The 23521-nt window shown below is 48.5% G+C and overlaps 1 protein-coding gene across 1 annotated transcript in view; it reads left to right on the forward strand.

Moving 5' to 3' along the window:
• COL6A3 (collagen type VI alpha 3 chain) overlaps positions 1-23521 on the forward strand; it is a 61965-nt gene that overhangs the window by 19680 nt on the left and 18764 nt on the right. The window contains exons 7-30 of the mRNA XM_054723326.1: positions 1085-1690; positions 3073-3687; positions 4588-5187; positions 5788-6125; positions 6722-6800; positions 7743-7888; positions 9232-9324; positions 9742-9795; positions 10640-10711; positions 11472-11498; positions 11606-11650; positions 11768-11821; positions 12275-12337; positions 12935-13000; positions 13417-13470; positions 15972-16007; positions 16605-16667; positions 17434-17496; positions 18804-18866; positions 19701-19763; positions 21270-21320; positions 21502-21537; positions 21980-22042; positions 23053-23115. Of these exons, the coding sequence (XP_054579301.1) occupies positions 1085-1690; positions 3073-3687; positions 4588-5187; positions 5788-6125; positions 6722-6800; positions 7743-7888; positions 9232-9324; positions 9742-9795; positions 10640-10711; positions 11472-11498; positions 11606-11650; positions 11768-11821; positions 12275-12337; positions 12935-13000; positions 13417-13470; positions 15972-16007; positions 16605-16667; positions 17434-17496; positions 18804-18866; positions 19701-19763; positions 21270-21320; positions 21502-21537; positions 21980-22042; positions 23053-23115 (3413 nt within the window). The remainder of the gene's footprint in view (positions 1-1084; positions 1691-3072; positions 3688-4587; positions 5188-5787; positions 6126-6721; positions 6801-7742; positions 7889-9231; positions 9325-9741; positions 9796-10639; positions 10712-11471; positions 11499-11605; positions 11651-11767; positions 11822-12274; positions 12338-12934; positions 13001-13416; positions 13471-15971; positions 16008-16604; positions 16668-17433; positions 17497-18803; positions 18867-19700; positions 19764-21269; positions 21321-21501; positions 21538-21979; positions 22043-23052; positions 23116-23521) is intronic.

A 23521-nucleotide genomic window follows, 5' to 3' on the forward strand; every position in this document is an offset into this window, starting at 1 on the left:
CTCCTTGCTGGCGTCCAGGGCAGAGAGCAGCACGTGGATTGTTCTAAAGGGTTTGTCACCAGATGAATGTAGGCATCAGTGAGGTAAACAAAGGAAAAGAGCTTTTCCCCTAATCGACATGCGTGGTGCCTGCAGCGCAGTGGGGCCAAAGCCTTTTGCACAGCATGGCTGCAGCGCCAGTGTTCCTGAGAGCGCCCTTTGGAAATGTCGGCATCGGAACATGCAGTTCCTTTATCTGAAGTGCAAGCCCATATTTCTGTAATAACAGGATTCCTGCCCACTCACATTCCCTCTTTCAAGTGACTATATCCTTCCTCCTCCTTCCCACCCGCTTCTTCTATGCTCTTCTCCCTCAGCTTAGTCTGAGATGGTGGCTGGAATCCCATTTCACTGAGAAATGTAAGTAAATTGGAAAAGAACTCCCAGAAGCACCATGTGGTCCACCCCAGCACTGGTATCCCCATCTCAGCTTCCCTCCTGTGCCCGTGGTGACCCGCCTCTGCTCCCGGGCTCTCCTGACACCTGCTCATCTGCTTCTTCTTGCTCCTGCGTCACCAGTTCTCCACTGAGGATAGGAAGGGTGGTTTCCTTCATGCTGCAAACCTGTCGCTTTCTCTCTGTGTCAAACACTCTCTCTTGGTGCCCTGCATCCCCTCCAGCAGCACCTCAGTCTCCTCTTAGGTGAGTTCCTATACTCCCTACACCTTCGCTCTGAACCCACCCCTCTGCCCCTCACTCTCACCACTCCACCCAGAGTGTTCTTCTCAAGGCCCCTCCAACGTATGGGCAATTCACAAGTGACATTTTGCTGTCACCGTTGAGGTCCCCTCCTTCCCGAAATACCATCCCCACTTCGTCTACACATGTGTCTTGTATGCCTAGTCTCTGCCTCCCTCAGTTACCCTTCCTTATCCTTTGCTGGTTCCTCTTCTCCTCCCTGACTTGTCATTGCTGTGCCAGGACTCAGAATTAGGATATTTGCTCATCAGGTGGTGATTCCATGACATCCCGGGAGGTGGTTTGTTAATGCTGAGAATTAGGTGCCAATGAAGGTGAAACCCATGGTATATGGTTTGATTTGCAGGCACAGGCAGCAAGAAGGATGTGGTCTTTCTCATTGATGGGTCCCAGCGTGCTGGCCCTGAGTTTCAGTACATCCGCAACCTCATTGAGAGACTGGTGGACTCGCTGGATGTGGGCTTTGACACGACCCGGGTGGCAGTCATCCAGTTCAGTGAGGGCACCGATGTGGAGTTCTTGCTCAACGAATACACCAGCAAGGAGGAGGTGCAGAATGCGGTGAGGCGGCTGCGGCCCAAGGGCGGTCGGCAGATCAACGTTGGGAATGCCCTGGAGTTTGTGTCAAAAAATATCTTCAAGAGGCCACTGGGGAGCCGGATTGAAGAGGGTGTTCCTCAGTTCCTGGTCCTCATTTCATCTGGAAAATCCGGGGACGAGGTGGACGACGCGGCAGCAGAGCTCAAGCAGTATGGCGTGGCACCATTTACCATCGCCAGGCATGCGGACCAGGAGGAGCTGGTTAAGATCTCCCTGAGCCCTGAGTACGTGTTCTCAGTGAGCACCTTCCGGGAGCTGCCCAGCCTGGAGCAGAGGCTGCTGACGCCCATCACGACCCTGACCTCAGAGCAGATTCAGCAGATGCTGGCCCGCGCTCCCTACCCTCCTCCTGGTGGGTTTGAGTGTATTGTTGTTGCTGCTCTCTGAGTGTTTTTGATATAAAAAAATAACAGGTTCAAAGATCCATTGTCCTCAGGACAAGTTAAATTAAAAAAAGGCACGCCTGTGGTTGAGCCACTTGGGCCTATTGCTTGTGGCCACGAAGAAGGATGCACAGGACAGTGAACCACGGGATAGCTCAGTATTAGAAAGGATTTCTGATAGGTCTCAAGCTTATGGTAGGTGAGTCTGTGGAAAGCTTAAGGAAATGGGACTTTGCCAGGATCAGATGTTGTCAAGAAATGAAAGTAATTCTGTGATTGGGTGTCTTGCTAAATCTTATGGCTAAAGCTGTAATTGGTAAAGAAACAGTGGTCATTCCTATGAGCCAGGACAGAGGGGTGTTTGGTTATTTTTTGTCTTCTTTTTGTCAGTGTTCACATAGGATTCCAGCATGACCTCATTTTTGTCTTGCTCCATGGTGGCCACAGTGTGGCTTCCCCTGATGTTGATGTTCTCTGAGGCCTGGCTGTGTGCGCCAGGAGAGATTTCCTCTTTCTCAGTATAAACGTTTCAATTCCATGACTTGCTCACCTTATGCTGTGCTGTTTCCACTATAAGTAGCCCAGTGATTTATGAAGCGAAAGACAGGTTGAATTTGTGGAGTGGAAACATATGAGTAGTTTAATACATGGCATCCAAGAAGTACCTAGAATACCAACTAAGAGTAAAACAGGGCTTTCTTATTGGTTTTATAGTTAAAAAATGGACTCATGTAAAGAAATAGGAATGGTAATATTGAAAATAAAAACTTTCTATAAACCTTAGAGAAATGTGAGCAAAAAGAAATACTACGACTATAACATCTGGTGAGCTGTAGTGGCCCTCTGGGGGACAGTTGGGATTACCTGGGTGGTCAGCAGCTAAGTGGTGAGCATGGACGAGGAGAGGACCTTTGACCTCAGCTGCCTCTCTCTTCTTGTACAACAAAGATGTTGGTCTGGATGATCTCAGTTCCTTATGGTGGTAATAGTTCATGACTCTGTAGATTATGGGTCCGGAATTTGTTTCTAAATATCACTTTTATTTTAGAAACGAGTTGTAACCCAGACCCCAAAGCCAAAATTAAAATTAAGCAAACTCATAATGTCTTGGAGACTTTAAAATATATCCAGAAATGGATACTGTTTAGGTGAAAAAGGCCCAATTTTAATGATTAATTTTAAAAAGTCCAAGAAATAAACACCAATGACTCAGATGATAGTTTTAATGTTAATATTATGGTGCAATACCACGCCAAGTCCAGAATAAAATACAAATCTCAGAAACAAAGGCAGAAATCAAGACACATGGGTGCCAGCCATGCACTGAGCTTTCCTCTGCTTTTCTCCCCAGCTGCCGAGAGTGATGCTGCCGACATTGTCTTCCTCATTGACAGCTCCGACAGTGTGAGGTCTGAAGGCATTGCACACATCCGAGACTTTATCATCAGGATTGTCCGAAGGCTCAACGTTGGCCCCAATAAAGTGAGAATTGGGGTTATGCAGTTCAGCAATGAGGTCTTCCCGGAATTCTACCTGAAGACCCATAAGTCCCAGGCCACTGTACTCGATGCCCTCCGCCGCCTGAGGTTCAGAGGTGGGTCTCCACTGAATACCGGCAAAGCTCTGGAATATGTGGCAAGAAATTTCTTCGTCAAGTCTGCTGGGAGCCGGATAGAAGATGGGGTGCCCCAACACCTGGTTCTGTTTCTGGGTGGAAAATCCCAGGATGACGTTTCCCAGTTTTCACAGGTGATACGCAACTCAGGGATCGTGAGTTTAGGGGTCGGAGACCGAAACATCGACAGAACGGAGATGCAAACTATCACCAACAACCCCAGACTGATCTTCACAGTGCGAGAATTCAGAGATCTTCCCAATGTAGAAGAGAGGATCATGAACTCATTTGGACCCTCGGGGGTCACACCTGCACCACCGGGAGTAGACACACCCTCTCCCCCTCGAACAGGTATGAACTGTGGAACCCATGACTGCAGAGTATGACATCAATTGTTTTTCAGTTGAGAAATGTAAATAGCATTTATTTGAATAATTTTCATCTCGTAGGGTTGTTGCTGCAGATAGTATTAGAAAGTAAATACTAGCATAAAAATCAGTTGAAATTGTAGAAGGAAATATCCCAGGAAGCATATGGTCACTGATTCTTCCATGAGACTTCCACGAGCTTCAGTAAGGCTAATGTAGCCCCATTGAAAGGTTCTATGAAGGTGCATTGAGGGGAAACCACAGGCTCGTTGGCTCTCAGAATAGGACAACATCATTGAAGTTGGCCAATCCATGACCTTCTCTACTCTGATCTGGACCACTTGATATAATTGGGAAATTACCCCAAATGCCACTGATTTTCAGCAGGGTCCCACAAAGCTCTCAGCATACTGGCAGGCCACCCTCCAAAGGCAGGGGGTCTGCTTCCCATTTTCCAATTTGTATCTGAAGCCTTTCCTTGCTCTGCCTCTAGCACATGGCCCCTGACTTCTGTCAGATGTCAACCTTTATTTTTGACCAGAAGAAAATGTTCGATGGTATTTCCTAAAACACCTGAGGCCATGGACCACTGAATCCATAGTAGAGTACCATTTGGTATGGAATAACGGGGACTCAGTTTCATGGAGTTCCCGTGTCCTTTCCTTTTTGTTTCAGTGATTTATCATTGTATCTTCTTGTCTTTAGCATAATGTGTTGAGGGCTGTGAATTCAGAAGCCGTAGAGGCATGGGATTGAGCTAAGGTATTCAGTGTAATGAGTTACAGGAATGTCTTATGTCAAATTATTTTAATTTATAGTTTGCTTATTAATGTGTGGCTATGGAAACCAAAGTTCTCCTCCTTTTCATTCTGGCCCCTCTTAGATAAAAAGAAAGCCGACATTGTGTTCCTGTTGGACGGCTCCATCAACTTCCAGAGGAGCAGCTTCCAGGAGGTGCTCCACTTCGTGTCTGAGATCGTGGACACGGTTTATGGACAAGGAGACTCCATCCAGGTGGGGCTGGTGCAGTACAACTCCGACCCCACCGACGAGTTCTTCCTGAAGGAGTTCTCCACCAAGCAGCAGATTATCGATGCCATCAACAAGGTGATCTACAAAGGGGGGAGGCACGCGAACACCAAGGTGGGCATCGAGCACCTGCGGCTGAATCACTTTGTGCCGGACGCGGGCAGCCGCCTGGATCAGCGGGTTCCTCAGATTGCATTTGTGATCACCGGCGGGAAATCCACGGAGGATGCTCAGGAGGCGAGCCTGGCGCTCACCCAGAGAGGTGTCAAAGTGTTCGCAGTGGGCCTGGGAAACATCGACTCAGTGGAGGTTGGGAAGATTGCGTCCAACAGCGCCACAGCCTTCCGTGTAGGGAACATCCAGGAGCTGTCGGAGTTGAAGGAGCAGGTGTTGGAAACTCTGGACGATGCCATGAATGAGATCTTATGTCCAGGGGTGACGGATGTTTCCAAAGGTAATCCTTTTCCCGAGCATGTTTTCCATCCTGTCTTGCTGATGTGACTTAGGTCCCCAGCACTGGCCTGTGGCTTCCTTAAGCATTGTTTACTTCAGGCATTTCCTCATCTCCCTGAGGGTTGGGTCCTGGTGGGCACCTAGCCAGGTCTCAGATGTTCTTCAAAGAGTGGAAGCCTGCTTTTCATGCCCTTATAAGATTTACCTTTTCTCCCTATTCTTTAATCCCCCAAATAATTCAGATGGTCCTTGTTTCTGTTTGTAGGCTTATTATATCAATTATGTGAGACCAGAGTATTTTAGTTCTCATGTTCAGGAACTTTGGAGGCATGTAAACAGCAACTATATGTCATGCCAAAATTGATTAATATCATGAAAAGAGCAACAGATTAAAATGGCCTACCATTCTGGTTCCTAACAGTCAGTACTGGTGTTCCCTGTGAGACAGGCTGGTCTAATTTCTTCTCAAAGCTCATCCATAGAAGATCTCATTTTGCCCTTGAGCATGACATCTGGCCCATGTCCTGGGGCTGTGCCTATACCTTGAACTCACCTGTGCAGCCCCATCGTAGAGCTCATTGCCTGCTTTCTCCCTTTATAGCCTGTAATCTGGATGTGATTCTGGGGTTTGATGGTTCAAGAGATCAGAATGTCTTTGTGACTCAGAAAGGCCTAGAGTCTAAGGTGGACATCATCCTGAATAGAATCAGCCAGATGCAAAGACTCAGCTGCAGTGGCGGCCAGATGCCCACCGTGCGGGTGTCTGTGGTGGCCAACACGCCATCGGGCCCTGTGGAGGCCTTCGACTTTGCCGAGTACCAGCCGGAGCTATTTGAGAAGTTCCGGAACATGCGCAGCCAGCACCCCTACGTCCTCACTGCAGACACGCTGAAGGCCTATCAGAGCAAGTTCAGGCAGTCCTCGCCGGACAGTGTGAAGGTGAGCAGGGCCCGTGTTCAGCTTCTTGTGCCATTTTTGGACTTGCCTGGTTAGGAGTGTGCCCTAAACACTCTTCACATTTTATGGGTTGCTCGTGCCTGTATTCAACTCATCACATTCTGAAATGTAATTTCTCCCTTGTTTTTATAATTTTACTTAAGCTGTAAAAAAATCCTCGCAATCAGAAATTAAGCTTGAATAACTTCAATTTGTGATTAATTCATATTTATAGTCCTACCTATTAAATAGTTCTGTTCTCTATATACATTTCTCTCCCTGTGTGTACATACATATATATTTATTATGTGCATGTACACACACACACACACACACACACACACACACACACATGATTTCCAGAAATGACATTACAATACTAGGAGAGTGAGATAACTGTTCTTATTTTCATTGCTGCTTGTGTTTTTGAATAAATCAAGCACTGCAATCCCTTCACTTTCCACCTGACTAACTGCACAAGAGCAAAGAGCTATGAACATGGGGTAGTTGGCCCTCACAGTTTTCTCAACTGTAAGATGAGAGGTTGGAACTGGCTAAGCTCCCTTACCAGGCTCTGTGATGCTTCTTTCTAATTTCAGGTGGTCATTCATTTTACTGATGGGGTGGACGGAGATATGGCTGATTTACAAAAGGCATCGGAGGAACTTCGACAAGAAGGTAGATTCCGGGGCTTTCTAAACAGGAAGTGGAGACGTCGGGGAGGCAGACACACTGCTCTGCTGGGGAGACAGGAATTGCTTACAGAGTCCTTGGGGCGAGCTCCTCCTCGGCATCTTGGCTCTCAGTTGCCTGTCTAGGGCTATGGGAAGGGGCTACCAAGGATGCCATATGTACCACAGACTAAGTCCTGGCATGGGCCCCGCAGGTTCTTAGACTCATTCAGGTGGTGCAACATCTAGAAAGCATGGTGCTATTGCAAAAGAACATGAAGATTTGCTTTATTTAGCCACATCCCATAAACTAGGGATTAATTTTGTAGCAGTTTGCAGTTATCACAGCTCAACAAGACTACAGCATGAAGTAAACACATACTTTAATATAAAGTAAATAACAGCATACTTTCCAAATTAGGGTGACTGGATAAGCTGTGGTGCCTGTTACCAGATGTAATATTTGTCTGTCCATGGCTTTAGAATTTGGTAGCTCTGACTACCAAAAAGTGGGTGTCCACACCAGAGGGTTAAGAAGGACTTATGAAGCATACATTATCATAAGAACATTCTGTGTATTGCTTTCCCCCCCGGAGCCATGGAGATAAGATTGCTCCTACCTGATTTTGGGGATGTGGCACTTTAATTTTTTCCACAGTATACTTGTGTGAGGTAGGACCAGAGTTTGAGAATTTATGCATACACTTGATGGTGTTGCTTCTTGTATTTATATTAACCAGTTGACTTACTGACACATCTGAGACCATTGCTCTGAGGAGTTCCAAGCACTTCAGAGTGGTTGACTAGCTTGATTAAACATGTTTCAGTTACAGGCCAAATTACATACTGAAGTTTTCTTAAAAAAACAAAAACAAAACCCAAACACCCCAAAAGACGTTGTGGCTCTCAAGGCTTCAGCGAGCCCTTGGAAATGTGCCCGTCCTCGCAGGTGTCCAAGCCCTAATCTTGGTGGGCCTGGAGCGCGTGGCCAACCTGGAGCAGCTGATGCATCTGGAGTTCGGGCGAGGGTTCATGTACAACAGGCCCCTGAGGCTCAACTTGCTGGACCTGGACTACGAGCTCGCGGAGCAGCTGGTGAGGTTTACGTCTCCACACACAGATCAGTGCAAATGCCACAGCGTTTGGCTTCTCAAGACAATGAAGTCAGGGAGATGGGCCTCTGGGTGGGTGATTTAACCCATTAAATACACTTGGGACCTCCCTTGTTGCCATAACACATATGAGTCCTGGAGTTGGAGATACTCGGGAGCTGGAGAGGCAGGGAGCTGGGCCACAGGTCCCCAGGTGTGCGATGTTGCCGCCTTGGCACTTCCTCGGCTCCCTTTCCTGGATGTTTTCATGCCTAATTGTTGAGAAGGCAAAGGGTTGAGATGGCCTGTTCCCAAACAGAAAGTGTCCTCAGAAAGCCTGCACGACGAAACAAGAATGTGCAGGAAAGGAGGATCACTTTTGGGCAGAGAAGTGCTTTGATAGCGGTCCCTTCCAATTTCCTGTAGAGCAAATGAAAGCGCCATTGGGACTCCCTCAGGAGCTCAGCCTCTCTCAGCTGGAGATTTGGGAGTGCGGGTGGGGCCCCTGGGAGATGTGGGCTGAGTGGTTGACCCTGAGGTCCTTTGGTGGTGGCAGCAGTGGGGCGTGGGATGCATGGACTCTACCCTCCCTCTCTCTGTCTTCTTCCCAGCACAGGAATTAGGATTTTTGAAAACTGGTGGGAGGACGTTGAGTTAGGAGATGAGTCTGGGATGTGGGAGACAGTGAAAACTAGGAAGCTCATTGTCAGAAGCACATTTGACCACCATGGGTTTAGCAGATGGACATGTACTTGGAGTCTGCACTTCACCATGTGAAGTCCAGGCCTGGGGTGGGAAGGGGCATCCACGGTTTGTGATGGGCCACAGAGGCACTGGTGACCCAGAGTCATGTGCTTGTGGCTAGAGGCATCACTGCCTGTGTCTGCCCACCCCAGGCTGCCCCCAGGCCTCCTCCAGGCTGGCACCATAGGCCATGGCCCCGACCATGGTTCTGAGGAAGAGCACATGGATCTTCATTATGGAACCACCTTCTGACCTGATTATCTGCAGTTCATTTGTTTTGCTCCTTGGAGATTAAAAATACATAAGTTATACTTGCCATTTGAAACTTGAATATGTATGTCAGAACCTTCTAGAAATAAGGCCCAGCCTGAGGTGACATTGTGAATAAGGTTTATTCTACTTTCGTTGCTCTTTAGTCTCCTACTGGTGACTTCCCTCCCCCATCATGATGGTTAAACCACTAAGCTGGTCTGTGAGTGAGTGTTGTGTGGGAGTGCCTTCATCTCACCATGGAATCCACATTAGATCTTGACCTTCAGGGCACATGTATGGTTTTTTTTGGAGGCTTATTGATACTTGAACTTTTTCATTACTTTTTGGCAGGACAACATCGCTGAGAAAGCTTGCTGTGGGGTACCCTGCAAATGCTCTGGACAAAGAGGAGACCGAGGACCCATCGGCAGCATCGGGCCAAAGGTGTGGCAGCTTTGTCCTTTTCTTACACCTGAGGCTGGAATTCAGAAGTCCGTCCTCACCTTGGCTAGAGATGGGGAAGGGGAGGGGAGTGGGCCCCAGGTTATAGGACAGAAGATCCGACCGACGAGCAGACTCACTGTGGATGGTCAGCTGGGATGCTCAGCATCTGCCTCAATTACAGGAAATGGACAGGATTTCTGGGTAGATCAGGAGCCTTAAAGATCCTGCTAGAAAGAATAATTTCACTGAAATAATGTGTAAAAAACTGTGAAGTTCAGGGGAGCACCTAAAGCCATGCTGAATTTTAGCACTACTCTACTGTGAGGAGGGGGTGGGGATCAGGGAGATGCTTATATACAGAACAGACCCCTTCAAAACCCATGGATTTAACCCAGGAACCAATGTACTTTGTTTTAGGGTATTTCTGGAGAAGATGGCTACCGAGGTTATCCTGGTGACGAGGGTGGACCCGTAAGTGAAGTTGTTTTATTCCTGAAATTGTTATTCCCTCCTTGTCCCTTGTTGGAGTTGGATTTCAGAGTTCACAATCTGTTTGATTATCCCACTGGGAAGACATTAATTTCTAACTTCCTCAGCATCCTTACTCAGATTTCTACATGATGGAAATAGCGTGATGCCCCAAGTGTGACAGGAGTGGCTACGGAGTGTGGGCTTCCACTCCTTCCATTCCTCAGGGAGGGGTTAGTGCCTTTGAGGCAGAGAGCCACCGGGTCTGGCATATTCAGTATCTGCTAAGCTCTGATACCCAAGCAAAGATGGGAGTGAGTGGGAGCGGGGGACAGGGGGCCCCTAATCAGGCTGTAATCAGGGTGATGCCCTTTAGGGAAAGTCTCCCAGAGAAGGTTTGGATGGGCCATAGCCTCAGGGTCCAGTTGAGAGTGTACAGAGCCTTTGGGAAATGGTACCAGGGACAGACATGGTCCGAGAGGCTTTGAGACCCTGGAAGAAGGCCCAGCCCTGGTGTTAAAGGGCCCCACAGGGAGCAGGTGAGGTCACGGGGTCCCAGCTCCCAGTGCCAGCGAGAACAGCCTCATTGGAGAGTCAGGAGCCAGGGCCACACAGAGGGGAGGTCGGGCCAAGCATTCCCTAAGGGGTCCCAGGTCCCACCCAGAAATGGTGCCCGGAGGCCCCCTTCCTCCAGGGAGGCTGTGCACCAGGCCTGGGGGGCAGGGATGCTGGGGTCTCTCAGCTCAGGCAACATTCCTGGCAGCAAATCTGCTTCAAAGGCAGGGCTGTCACCGAGCTGTGGACCCAGTGGAGATGTGATGACCGAAACCTTTGTCTCCCCTGACAGGGCGAACGTGGTCCTCCTGGTGTGAACGGCACTCAAGGTTTCCAGGGCTGTCCCGGCCAGAGAGGAATAAAGGTACAGTGTGGGGGGCCCCACATGTGGGGGGACCACAGCATCGGCCCATCTGGGGAGGGGAGGGTCAGCAGCATGGGCAAAAGTGGACAGTTTCTCCAAGTGTCAGGGGGAGGATGGTGCTTGGGTCTCTCTGCTCTCAGCATCCAGCCGCTGGGGCCTCTCCTGGGAAGGGAGCCCGCAGTCTGGTGGGTTCGGAGCACAGGCTGCACTGGGAAGGGAGCCTGGGAATGCAGAAATAGTTTCCTATGGAAACAGGCAGCCGCCAGGAAACCATCACGAGGACAGACAGGATGTGGGCCAGGACGGGGAGAAGGCCAGTGCCCGTGGCTTCAGCCTGGGACCCCGGGAGGAGCCAGGGAGATGGGGCAGGAAAAGAAAGGGAGAGACCACTGCACTCGCTGGTCCTTTGCATGAGATACTTAGATTCAAGGGCTGATGAACTTTCTCCTCCATTTGCTGAAGTTTGAGAGCAGGGGCTGAAGGGAAGGTCACCAGACTGCAAAGTCACAGAGGGGCCTCCCGGTTCCTGGCTCTCAGGGACCACTCCCCTGGCCAGGGAGCCAAACCATCCAGTGCCCAGGTCTAGGAAAATTAGCTTTATGACCTCTGTGTGATGGTGAGAGGACAACTCAAACAAATAAATCTCCAATATTGAATTTTCAGCCAAGATGGCCTTCATTGGGGTTGGGATAGCCCTATCCTGTGGCTCAGGGACCAGCCTCCAAAAGGAGCTAATGTGTCTTCTTCCCTTACTTTCCAGGGCTCTCGAGGATTCCCAGGAGAGAAGGTACTCATCTTATTTTCCCTTTACTATTGAAAACGTTCCCAGCATTTCTCATTTCTTTTTTGTCTGAAGGCCATCTACACTCACCTGTGTGTCTTGTCCCCTTGCAGGGTGAATTAGGGGAAATCGGACTGGATGGTCTCGACGGGGAAGATGTGAGTGACTTTGTGCTCTTAAGTCTTAGCAGCTTTGGTCCTGAAGATTCCAGGGACTGTACTCAGCCTCTGGGAGCCGCTGTGCCAGGAATGACATGTTGTTGTTGTCTTTGGCAGGGAGACAAAGGAGTGCCTGGTTCTTCTGGAGAGAAAGGGAATCCCGGGAGAAGGGTAGGTGCATTTCCACTGCTGCTGGGATGGAGGAACTATAAACATGTCACTGAAGGACTATGTCTCTCACTGATGTATGTTAAGACCACTTCCTCCGAGACCTCCCCTGACCTCCTCTGGGGCTGCATCCTTGGCATCCGTATGTCTCTGGCAGCTGTGACAGATTACATTATATTGTCTTGTTTGGAGACTGTGTCTCACAGGGCAGGGACTGAGTTTGTTTTGTTGCAAATAAATCCCAGTGTCTGCACAGAGGGGGTCCCTAATAAATATTTGTGGATTACCTGAACAAATCATAAATATTTGGGAGTAATTTTACCTTCATGGCCAAATGAGTAAATGCTTGACATTGGTCCATTTAAGACCTGTGAGTTGAAGAATGGGATTTTAAGGATGAGACAAAAATGTGTAAATCTATTTAATGGTTAGGCTCCACATGTGTTTTTTTGTTAGGGTGACAAAGGACCTAAAGGGGACAGAGGAGAACGAGGAGATGCTGGAATTCGAGGGGACCCGGTAAGAATTCCTCATGGACAATTTGAGCCCCGAGTCTGGGGAAGAGGGCTGTGGGAACAGAGGGCAGAAAGGAGGAATTTTACTTTTGATGCTGCTTTAAAACTTGTTGATAAAAGATGTGGTTTGTCCTTTCCCCTCACTTTTGGGGTTGCTGGGGACATGTTTGCTGTCTGGCTATGGAGATAAGTGTTTGCAAGTCCTGTCCTGGGAAGACATGAGGATTTCCCTAAAATGTGGTCTCAGGACTCTTTAATCCAGCTGGACTGGGTGGTCAGGAAAAATATGAGTGAGGACATGAATGCAAAGGCTCTGTACCAGCCCCACTAGACACATCCCATTCAGACAAAATCCATCCCTCCCTCCCTGGCCCTGACTGTGGGTCGGCCAATCATTCTTAGCCTCAGGGAAAATGGTGCCTCGGGCCCTCTTGCCTAGACCTGTCTGGGAAGACAGAAGCCTGGCCCAGGGATGGTCATTTGCTTGCACTTACAGAATCAAAGATGAGAAAAGCTACAAACACCTTTCTTTTCCTAAAGTAAACTTAGGGTGTCTTTTCCTGCCCCCGAGGCTCATTCCCCCGACCTGTGTTGTTTTCAGGGTGACTCGGGACGGGACAGCCAGCAGAGAGGACCCAAAGGAGAAACCGGAGACATTGGGCCCATGGTACGATGCTCAACGTTCCTCGACTCCCTGTGCTCAGGGCCAAGACACAAAACCCACACGGGGCCGTCCCTAGCCTGGAGGCCATGGAAGTGGCCTTTCAGGCTGTAGACCTAAGAGGTCGGGAGCAGAGGGTCCCCGAAGCCCATGTGTGTCCCCGTGAAGGAAGTCTCCGCTGGGAAATGGAACAACCCTTCCAAGAGTCCCTCCAACCCCCAGATGTTCACAGAAAGTGCTTGTCAAGCCAGAGGCTTGTGCTGTGGGAATGCGCCTGAGCATGATGCACCCACAAAGTTACTTATTTGGGTGACCTACTCTGTGTAGCAATACCGTTTCCCATGGTGTCTTGGGCAATATTGCCGCATTAGATGCTCTTCTCTGCAGAGGAGAATCTCACGCCGTTTTCTCTCCCACACCAGGGCCTTCCTGGGAGAGACGGTGTGGCTGGAAGGCCTGGAGATCCCGGCAAGGATGTGAGTGTCTCTGAGGGCTATGGGCTCCCTAATAGTAGAGTGCCACCTAGATCCTAAACCCCCAAACCCTGCCTGGGGCAGAGCTACTCGGCTACTTCTTATTAAGAAATTTCTGAAACTATTGTCACCCAAATCATGCTGCTTAGAGAAATCTCTCATTCTTATCTTTTGTTCTATACTCCGTCTCTTCTCCCTCCCCCAGACCTGCTTCCTTCCCATCCCAGAAAACACACTGAACAGATGCTTTAAAAATATTATCTTTACTGCTTTAGGAAATTTGGCCAGGTTTTATCCCACTAAATATTTAAAAGATCTAAATGAAGCATGAATCTGGGAGGAGTGAGGGAAAGAGGGCAGGAAGGCTGACGGGGTCATATGCTTGTTGGTTTTATAACTGTTTGTGTGTGATGGTGTGTGTGTGTGTGTTTGTGTGTGTGTGTGTGTTCTGCTGGAACCCAAGCAATGAAACTAGACTCTGTTTTCCAGAGAATTGCATCTTACACTGGCTTTTAAAAATACATATATTTTATTGATTTCAGAGAGGAAGGGAGAGGGAGAGATAGAAACATCAATAATGAGAGAGAATCATTGATTCAGCTGCCTCCTGCATGCACCACATTGAGGAGGGAGCCTAAAACCTCAGCTTGTGTCTGATTGGGAATCGAACTGTGAGACCTCCTGGTTCGTAGGTCGATGCTCAACCACTGAACCACACTGGCCAGGCTTGCAGTGGCTTCTTAAGACACATCAGAAATGTGAGCTGCAGTAGCTCACTGCATGCCTAATCTTTGTGTCTTGCTGATGAGTTCCTACCTAAAGTCAAAGGGACACAAAGTAGTTTGGAAACTCCTAGGGCCCAGGGGTACTCAGAGCTTAATGTGGGAGAAGATGGTTCCTGTATGCGGAGGAGTGTTTGGAATTTGTAATCCTCAGGGGCCTGTTCAGGATGCTGGTGGGTGCCCAGCCATATTTCTGCTCAGAGACTAGCTGGGGCTGTGCAGCCAGTTCCAGGTGGCAGTGATGTTTTAAGGGTTGATCCATTGGACGGCTGGAGAGGGCATGTGACGTGAGGGCTTTCAGAAGAAATGACTCTCATCCATAGTCAGATGACATGCTGTGGGCATAATTTCGCTTTTAAAATTCAGAAGAAGACTTAATATTTGAAAATGGTCTCTTAATAGTTCTGAGTATTATTTTTGAATAATGCTGCTGAGCTGTATAATGAAAAAGCAACGAGGAGCTAACCAATTGTTATAATGTGCCATGCAACTGCTGGTGAGCAGGGCCAAAACTGGTTTTCGTGACAGACAGTCATGCATACAATTCGTTTTCATTCTATGCACAGGTGGACACTTGGGTTTGAATTCGATACAGTCAAGGGCTCTTGTGGACTCAGTTGCTTCCTTTGCGGCAGGGTGAGGCCTGGCAATGTGGCCTCCTCCTTCCCTGGGACCTCACTGTGTCAGGCCCAGATCCAGACTAAGTGCATCCTTCTGTGGGGCCACCTTGCTCCTCACATCATCTCCCCCACCCAGGGCTTCCACAAGCTGCCTCTGGCCTGAGCAATGAGTCATTGAGCACTGGTGGCCTGTGGACATACTCTAGGCTGTCCCCTTTGGAGGGGCCAGCCAGATTGCTACTCTGGGGGATTAACCTGGCCCCCTGACTTGTCCATATGTTGTCCATGGAAGGAGGCCCAAGTCTTCCATTAAAGAAGCTGCCACACAGTGAATAATAGCAAAAACGGTTTTCCATGGAGATCCCTGGGCTGGTCTGTTGGGAGTGGAGATTGTGGTCTTTGGGTGATGCAGCAATCGGTCAAGCCCAGTAACCGCTGGTTGTTACCGTCTCCAGAATACAACTCCTCACCTTGCAAAGATTTATCCAGGATGTTCCCATGTTCCCATCCCAAACCTCCCCACCACAGAGGAAGCAATCACAATGGGGGAATTAGCATATTACTTACACAGCGAGCCCACATTTATTTGGACTGAGGGTCACCCCTGGAGCATAGATGCAGATGTTCCCAAGACATGAGCCCAAGCTAAGCACCCCTGGTCTCGCAGGTTCACACATGTGCCTTTGGCTGCTCACCTACCAGAGGATCTGTTATACTTGGCCAGCAGGACTTGGAGAGTCTGGGACTCCCTTCCATGATAATTAACGTATTATGATGACTTCTCCTGACAGTTGGAAAAATGGTAGAAAAATAGACAGTTTGACATTCCCCTTTCACATTCCTTATTTGAAATTGGCTGGGACCATGCAGCCAGGAGTCATTATTTTGCTTGGCAGGTCTGAAGTAATTCTCAAAACTTTCACTTGGGTGACTAACAGGGCAGCATGGAGGCAAAGCTTGACTGAGATGAGGCAGGAAGGAGTTTCCTTGGGGCTGACAGGGCCAGGCACTCAGTGGGTGGCAGATGAATGTGTGGGTTAAGTCGGGCAAAGTCTGGGCTCAGTCCCGTCTCCCCTAATGGTGTGTGTGACTTCTCCTGCAGGGCGGCTATGGCCGAAGGGGACCGGCAGGAGCTAAGGTAAGCTGGCCCCTCTTCTCCATCAGCACAATGTAACTCACTATGTACTCTAATGGACTGTCCTCCTGTTCACCTCCTTTTTCCTTCGCTATCAAGGCTTGTAGCTCAACCAGCAGCTACCACCTTTTTCTAGCCCCTTAAATTTGGCCTCTTCTAATGAACTTGTGACAATGATTGAGAGTGGGGGCAGATTTGGGGGGAGGATGAAGGGAAAAAGACAGATGGAGGAAGCAATTCCTAGGCATCTTGTTCACAACATGCCCACTTATCCAGTCATTAGCAAGTCACAATGTCTCTGTGTCTTAGTCTTCTCACCTGTGCTATACAGGTTTGGGTTGCAAAGCATCCTTATTTCCCAAAGCCATCCTGCAGAGAAGGTGAGGCAAGAGTGGAAATAGTTGTGACAGTGCAGAGGGACAGCTGGATCCACATGTTGACTGTTTCAAGCTAGAGTGATGGGGTCAGTGGCTTCGAAGCTGCTTGTAGAGTTGGGATCTTGGCCCTGTCCCCTCACCCAGATGGGACTTTGGAACAGAGAGCTGACATTGGTATAAACTATCCTGACCCTACCCTGCTTCTTCTCTTTCTTCTTTCAAGGGCAACAAGGGTGGTCCAGGCCAGCCGGGCTCTGCAGGAGAGCAGGGGACCAGAGGTGCACAGGTTAGTACCCAGGGAGATTGCATGCCCTTTGCTATTTCCCCAGATGCTCTTGTATTTTTTTTTTTTTAAATCAAGGTAACAATTTTGCAAAATTGAACACAAAATTCATCATTTACAGGGAACAATTCAGGGGGTTTAGTACATTCACAATGTTGTACAAGCATCACCTCCATCTAGTTTCAAAGCATTTTCATCACCCCCAAAGGAGACCCTCATAGTACCTGTTACATAATCACCCCTCGTCTCCCCTCACCGCCCCATCCCCAGCTCCTTATGGCACTCGTTTCTTTTCTGTCTCTATGGATTTGCCTGTTCTTGACATCTCATGTACATTAACAGGTGGCCTTTTGTGTCCAGCTTCTCTCACTGAGCATAATGTTTTTTAGGTTCTCCATGTTAAAGAATGTGACAGGGCTTCACTCCTTTTCATGCCTGAATAATATTCCATTACATGGATAGACCACAGCTTACTTCTCTGTTCATTGGTTGATGGACATGGGTAGTTTCCACCTTTTGGAGACTGTGAATATTGCTGCCGTGAATATCATGTACACATTTGTGTTTTTAAAAACTAGCTTCCCCATTCATGTTCTGGGCTGGGGCTGCTGTTCCTACAGTGGAGATAAAATGTGACCTCTGGGGGCCTTGTTGGCAGTGCGAGTGAGGCTCTGGGCTCTGGGCTCAGTAGAAAGTACAGAGGTCATCTGAGCTTCCTCCTGGAGTGTCTCCTCAACACAGCACTGACCTTGGCCTTCTCCTCTTTCAGGGTCCAGCTGGTCCCACTGGCCCTCCAGGCCTGATGGGAGAACAGGGCATTCCTGGCCCTCGGGTAAGTGCATCTCAGCCCACCCCTCTGTGAGGCTAAGCGGACCGTACAGGGCCTGAGCAGGCTGAGATTGCGTGGCGGGTGGGGGCGGCGGGGGGGGGTGTTGCTGAGGACAGACCTTCCTTTTTGCCTGACTCTTTGGCGACACTGACCCTGGGTTGACCTCAGTCCTCATAGCGAGTGTATGTGAGGAAGTAAGAACCCTGTTTCCTTGGTGCCCCAGGGGCATGTAGGCCCCAATGCCGCTCCTTCCCAACACAGGCCAGCTGGGGTCAGCGAGGCAGGATGTGCCTGTCCCCGAGGTCTCAGCGTGAAACTGCATAAATGTAACCTAATCCACCGAAATGCTCAGATTATGACAAATGGTTTCATAATCGCCCCTGGAGATTGGCTCAGAGGTTCGCTATTTTGTGGATGGAGTTCCCCATCCTCCAGTTCAGCACAGAAGATGTTCCTTAAACCTGCTGTGACTGCAGAATTCAATATCTCAGCTGTTAGTGACAATGGCGGACATGTAGTTATAGCCGAGCTGGGACCAGGTGTCCTACACACCTGCTGTCTCTGGTGTGCGATAGGATACTGTGGGAGCCACCCTACCATTTGTCACAGAAAAGAGCAGTAACTGAAACCTGGCAATGAACCGGCCTGTTGCTCCCTCAGGGCACAGATGTGCTTTGCCGTGGAAGCAGGAACTCGGCGAGAGCTGTTGTGTACTTAGAAAGTCCTCTCCACTTCGAAACCTGACACTTACCTATTTTTAAAGCTTTTAGTTTTTTTCCAATATTTATTTTAGCTCTTATTAATCAAGAACCTAAGACAGAATACGGATAAGGCAGAGCTCATGCAATAATTACTGATAACCGAGAGCTGGTTTCTGCCGTATTTGTGGGGATCATTCCTGTGCTCACTGGGCTGTGCCACACGCAGCAACACTGATTCCTTCCTTCACTCAACGGATAAGTGTGCACAGGTCTCCACACCTGTATAAACAGGTGTCCCTGTGGAGGTGTGGACAGGCCGAAGGATAAAGCCACATAAAATCTGGGTGCTTGTCCTCCAGTCAGGGACTCGGGATATGAATGAATGTACGTGGAAAACTGCACCGTGCGGGTGTTTGTGCAAACTGGCCTGAGGCTCACACTAATACTGTGGGTTGCACGAGCCATGTGTGTTTGCAGTTGTGTCTCCAGCACCGTGGGTGGCACTAAGTACTGGGGCTCTGACCCCCGGGGCCTGGGGGAGAGGTGGGATTCAGACTCTTAGGCTTGGAAGGAGAATATTTCACTGACATTCCTCTTCTCCCACTGCAGGGGAGCGGAGGGACCGCAGGTGCTCCGGGAGAACGCGGAAGAACCGGTCCCCTGGGAAGAAAGGTTTGTCTGGACAAAGGCGGAGCTGGTTTCCGGAGGTCAGGCCCAGCCAGCCCCCCAGGCAGCCTCTCCCTCATTTGCCAGCCTGTCTCCCTGCTTCGTTTACACATCCCTTCGCCTCCCCTCTGGTCTTTCTCACCCAGTCTCCCTGTTGAGAGCCGCTTGGCCAGTGGGACCCCTGTCCCACCACGAGGGAACACATGGCTCATGCTCAGTGGGCTGGCTTTCTAGGAGCCGGGACTTGCCAACAGCTGTGGATGTCTGATCTGCTCCTGCCGTGAACCGTGGCCACAGTTCAGCAACTCGGGGCAATCAAAATGGGGTGGCGGGGAGGGGGCACATAGCACAGCACCAGACTTGCTGAACACACTTGGTTTGACTATTAGTGGTCCACATGGCTGCTCTGCTGGCCATGTTGAGCTAATCTAAGAGCACTGACTATCTGAGAACCTGCTTTCTACAAACCTTGAGAAAAACCACAATTTAACATAACCAGTCTGAAAGGGCAGCATTTTCTCAGCAAAAGAAATGTGTTCCTGTGAGTCCAGAATTGTTTTTCTGCCTCTTGTTGGTGTTGGGTTTCCCTGTGTCTTCTTTCCTATTCCCCCCCCCCCTCTCTCAGCATGTCCCCATGCCATGTTCATGAAAAGACCACACACCTGCCTCCCCGATTCTTCTCCAGGAGTCCACACATGAATGTTGCCACTGAAGACATCATTTTTATCAAAATCCAAAAGTTGAAGTTGGCAGTGGCGTCACCTAGAACGCTGGGGCTTGGACTCTCATTTCAAATGGGCCTGGGCCCTCAGGTGTCTCAGCTTTCTCTCTCGTGTGCAGGGTGAGCCCGGAGATCCAGGACCAAAGGGAGGAATCGGGAACCGGGGTCCCCGTGGGGAGACGGTAAGATCAACATACACTGTGCTGTTGTCGCTCTTTGCTGAAACGCCCAGGAAGCGGGAGGTGGGGCTTGTGCCGGGCTAGCCTTTGCCAGTGCAGATTAGTTTCGTTCCAAACAGAGGTAACTCAGTAGTTGCTTCTCCTGTCACTGGGGATGTGATTGAAAATAGTGAAACCTGCTGCTTATAACCGGCAAATAAATGTCAAATAAGGTTTGTTTCATTGGCGGAAGGGGTGGTAAAGACATTTCTTCTGACGTTTTTGGGGTAAACGTGCTCTCACTAAAGCTTGAACCGCCTTCATCTTGGGGCTTATGAACGCTTTGTGAGCACTTCCACATGGAGCTTTTCTGCAAGAAATACACGTCATTGGGTTCAAATGGAATTGGGTTTGATAAGGTCTTAAGCCAGCTCGAAACAGTTCACTTTGAATGAGACATCCCAGGAATAGAAATCACTACCTTGATAACTCACTTAAAAATTCTTATTTAAAATGATCTTGCAGGATATATTTCTATGCAAGAAAAAGAAATCTGCAGAATGTTGTTAATTTTTCTAAAATAAGCCAGTATACATAAAAACTAGAAGAATTGACTAGGTTGATCTGTCTTATGATCCTAAAGCTTTAAGATATTTTCCTTGTGGATATAACTTCTCTACAGAGAACTGAAGTTTTTTTTTTTTTTTTTTTTTAAATCCATTCCATTACTCTTAGTTTCAGAAGCAGAGGGAAAAAAGTCAAACTTAAAATCCATTCAAACTATCAAAGAAAATATCTTTCTGATTCTATTTCTATAAATTTAAGGGCATTGACTCTTTTCACTGTTGATGTCCATTTGAAACTGTAAATTAACTAAGTAGCATGTTCCATGCATGTTTTAGAGATATCGATGCATGTTTCACATAACTTCTGAGTGAAGTAATTGTGTGCAGTTCTAAAAGCCCCTTTGAGAAGGTGACAGGAATAGATGTGAGAGTCCGGGAAGGAGGTGTTTGGAAAGAAGATAGTCTAGTGGGATGATCTATGCAGGGGAGGGATACAGGGCTGGTGGTGGGCGGGGGGGGGGGGGGGGGGAAAGGTCTGAGCACAGACCACTTAGGAGGGTATGGGAGAGTGAGTCCTGTGTTTTTGCTTTGAAGTTGAATAAAAGACTCATAGATGCACAGAGTCAAGGTGACCTTCAAGAGTCCTTTTAACTCTAAGATTCCCAGGTTCAATGAGTCTTTGATTCCACCTGCAAGCAGTATCTTAACCAACAGCCATAGTGGATCTTTAAATAGGTGGGCCCACCAGTACCATTTGCCACAGGAGTGCTTTAAGCCCACCCTCTTACAGACATGGTCTTGTTCACACCTGGAAGATAGTGTAGGAACAGGAACACTGCCTTAAGCTATACCTCGACCTGGGAACATTTCAGGGACTCAAGGACCCTGCTCAGAGCTTTAGACAGAGGTGGGTGTGGCGTGTCCTATGTGGTGACCTGCAATAACGCTGTCTTTCCACAACTAGGGAGATGATGGTCGAGATGGGATTGGCAGTGAAGGGCGCAAAGGCAAAAAGGTATGTACATCTGACATATTGTATTTGTACAGAACCCTTCCTCAAAATTTTATTGTGATATAGTGAATTTTTTCTCTTGACGACTCTATGGATATATGTATTTTTTTCTGCTCAAGAATAATTTATTTTAGATGAATTTAAATTGAGACCAAATATTGAGTCATTTATTTATCTTTTATAGGGAGAAAGAGGATTTCCTGGATACCCAGGTCCAAAGGTAAATATTCCCCTGGTGGTAACATGTTGCCATTGCTTTAGGATGAGTCTAGTGTGTCCCTGGGCTGCAAATCAGAATATCTTGGTTCTAGTTGTGGGTCAGCCACTTATGGACTGAGTGACCTTGGGAAGGCCCCACTCTCTCTAAGTCCCTCATCTGTCCAATGGAGATGACAGTATACACTTGTCATGGTGCTTCTGAGGGGTAAATGAAAATAAAATACTTTGTAGACCTTAAAGTGATGTATCTTCACGATGTTATTATTACTGTTCAGCAAGCTAAGGCTAAATCTGTGAGACACACATGCACTAGTAACCCAGTGGGAAAGTAACCAAAGTCAGCCCTTTGGCTGCTCCGGGAAGTGTGGTCCAGATGCCCCAGGAACCCTCGGCTACACCTTCCATTCTAGAGCTAATGTACTGCTTCCTGGCTCTCTTCCCAGGGTACCTCTGGCGACCCAGGAACAGGGGGAGCACCAGGACCCAAAGGCATCAGAGGTCGAAGGGTAAGTTTGCCTGGACCATGGATGCCACAGGAATGAGAATGTGTGGGAGGGTGGCCCAACCCTGATGCCTCCACTACTTCTGTGAAAGTTCTCCTTTGTCACCTGTAACCTGGCCAGTGATAGCATGGGGTGGGATCAAATGTTTTCAGGACCACCTGTGGCTATGGCTGTGTTTTCCCTCTTAAGGGGAAGCCCCGAGAGCCCCTTCCTCTAACACATCTCAAGGGTCACAAGTCCATGGTCCTCTCCCTGCATGGCACCAGGGGGACTCAGGTGTCAGAACGAGTAATGTCAGAGTCCGTGTGCCCACATTTGGTCTTGCCCACCAGATGGTGAGGGAACAGGGTGTCATGGGGTGCGTGCTGTGCTTAATGAGGGTCCCGGGCTCAGAGGCAAGCCAGGCTAGCACCCTGTGCTCCTGCCTCCCACCATGATAGGACTCTTCTTCCTTAAGCTGTGTTTGGTTCTGCATGCCTCTCTTCAGGGGATGTTTACTCACCCCCTTAAAATTGCACTGAGTCTTGAATGAACCATTTTTGGTCTAGGTACAGGTAAAAGTTTCTAAAGTTATTTTTAGATCAAAATATAGTTAAACTCACCGTAATTGTCCTATTCATTTGCTCAATGAAGACAGTCAAATTAGATCAGTTACTGCTTAAATGAAGGTGGGGTTTATAAACATTAAATTGGTTGTCTACACCAACAGTGATCTAATTATCAGTTACTGATTTCTTGTGCATTCCTGGACAGTCTCATTCATGGTTCTTAGGTAAGCATCTGCCTTCCCTAACCTCCCAGAAAGAATAGTTGTGGGAGATGCATAACAGTTTTGTGAGAGCCTCTTGTCCTTATATTTGAATTTTGGAGACATGGGAATCCTGAAAATGAGAGCTTCCCTGTGGTGATGGGAGGCGTCGGGTTAGATCACCTTCACCCCCTTTCCAACTGTGGGAGCTGCGAATATTCCTTCCTTTGCCACAACTGAATGCTGCTTTTTCTATCCCTTGCAGGGAAATTCAGGACCTCCAGGGACAGTGGGACAGAAGGGAGACCCTGGCTACCCGGGACCATCTGTAAGTACCTGCTGGTTCCCATCAAGTTGCCTGTGGGGTGGGTGCCTTGTGTGTGGTCCCTGAAAACTTTCTACTATCTCCTTCTCACAAAGACGAGGTCTGCATCTTTGCTGTTATTGTTGTTTCTTTTTAACCACTTCCCTTCTGATACCACAATGAAGAAAAGAGCTCTTGAGCACATGGCACTCTGCAGTCCAGGGCATACTGCAATTTGCCTCTACGATTCCCTGGTGTAGTTTCCTTGTCTGAGGCTTGTGTAGGGAACAAAAGAAAGAGAACACACCGTATTAGCTCTTGATTGCACCTTGTGGGAGGACTATAATTATGTCAGACCTTGGTTTAGGGAATACTTCCTTTGTAAAACCCCCAAGTGAACTACTGATTCATGGTTAGAACCCATTCATCA

The sequence above is a fragment of the Eptesicus fuscus genome, chromosome 11 (genome assembly GCF_027574615.1).
Source record: "Eptesicus fuscus isolate TK198812 chromosome 11, DD_ASM_mEF_20220401, whole genome shotgun sequence".
Taxonomy (NCBI): domain Eukaryota; kingdom Metazoa; phylum Chordata; class Mammalia; order Chiroptera; family Vespertilionidae; genus Eptesicus; species Eptesicus fuscus.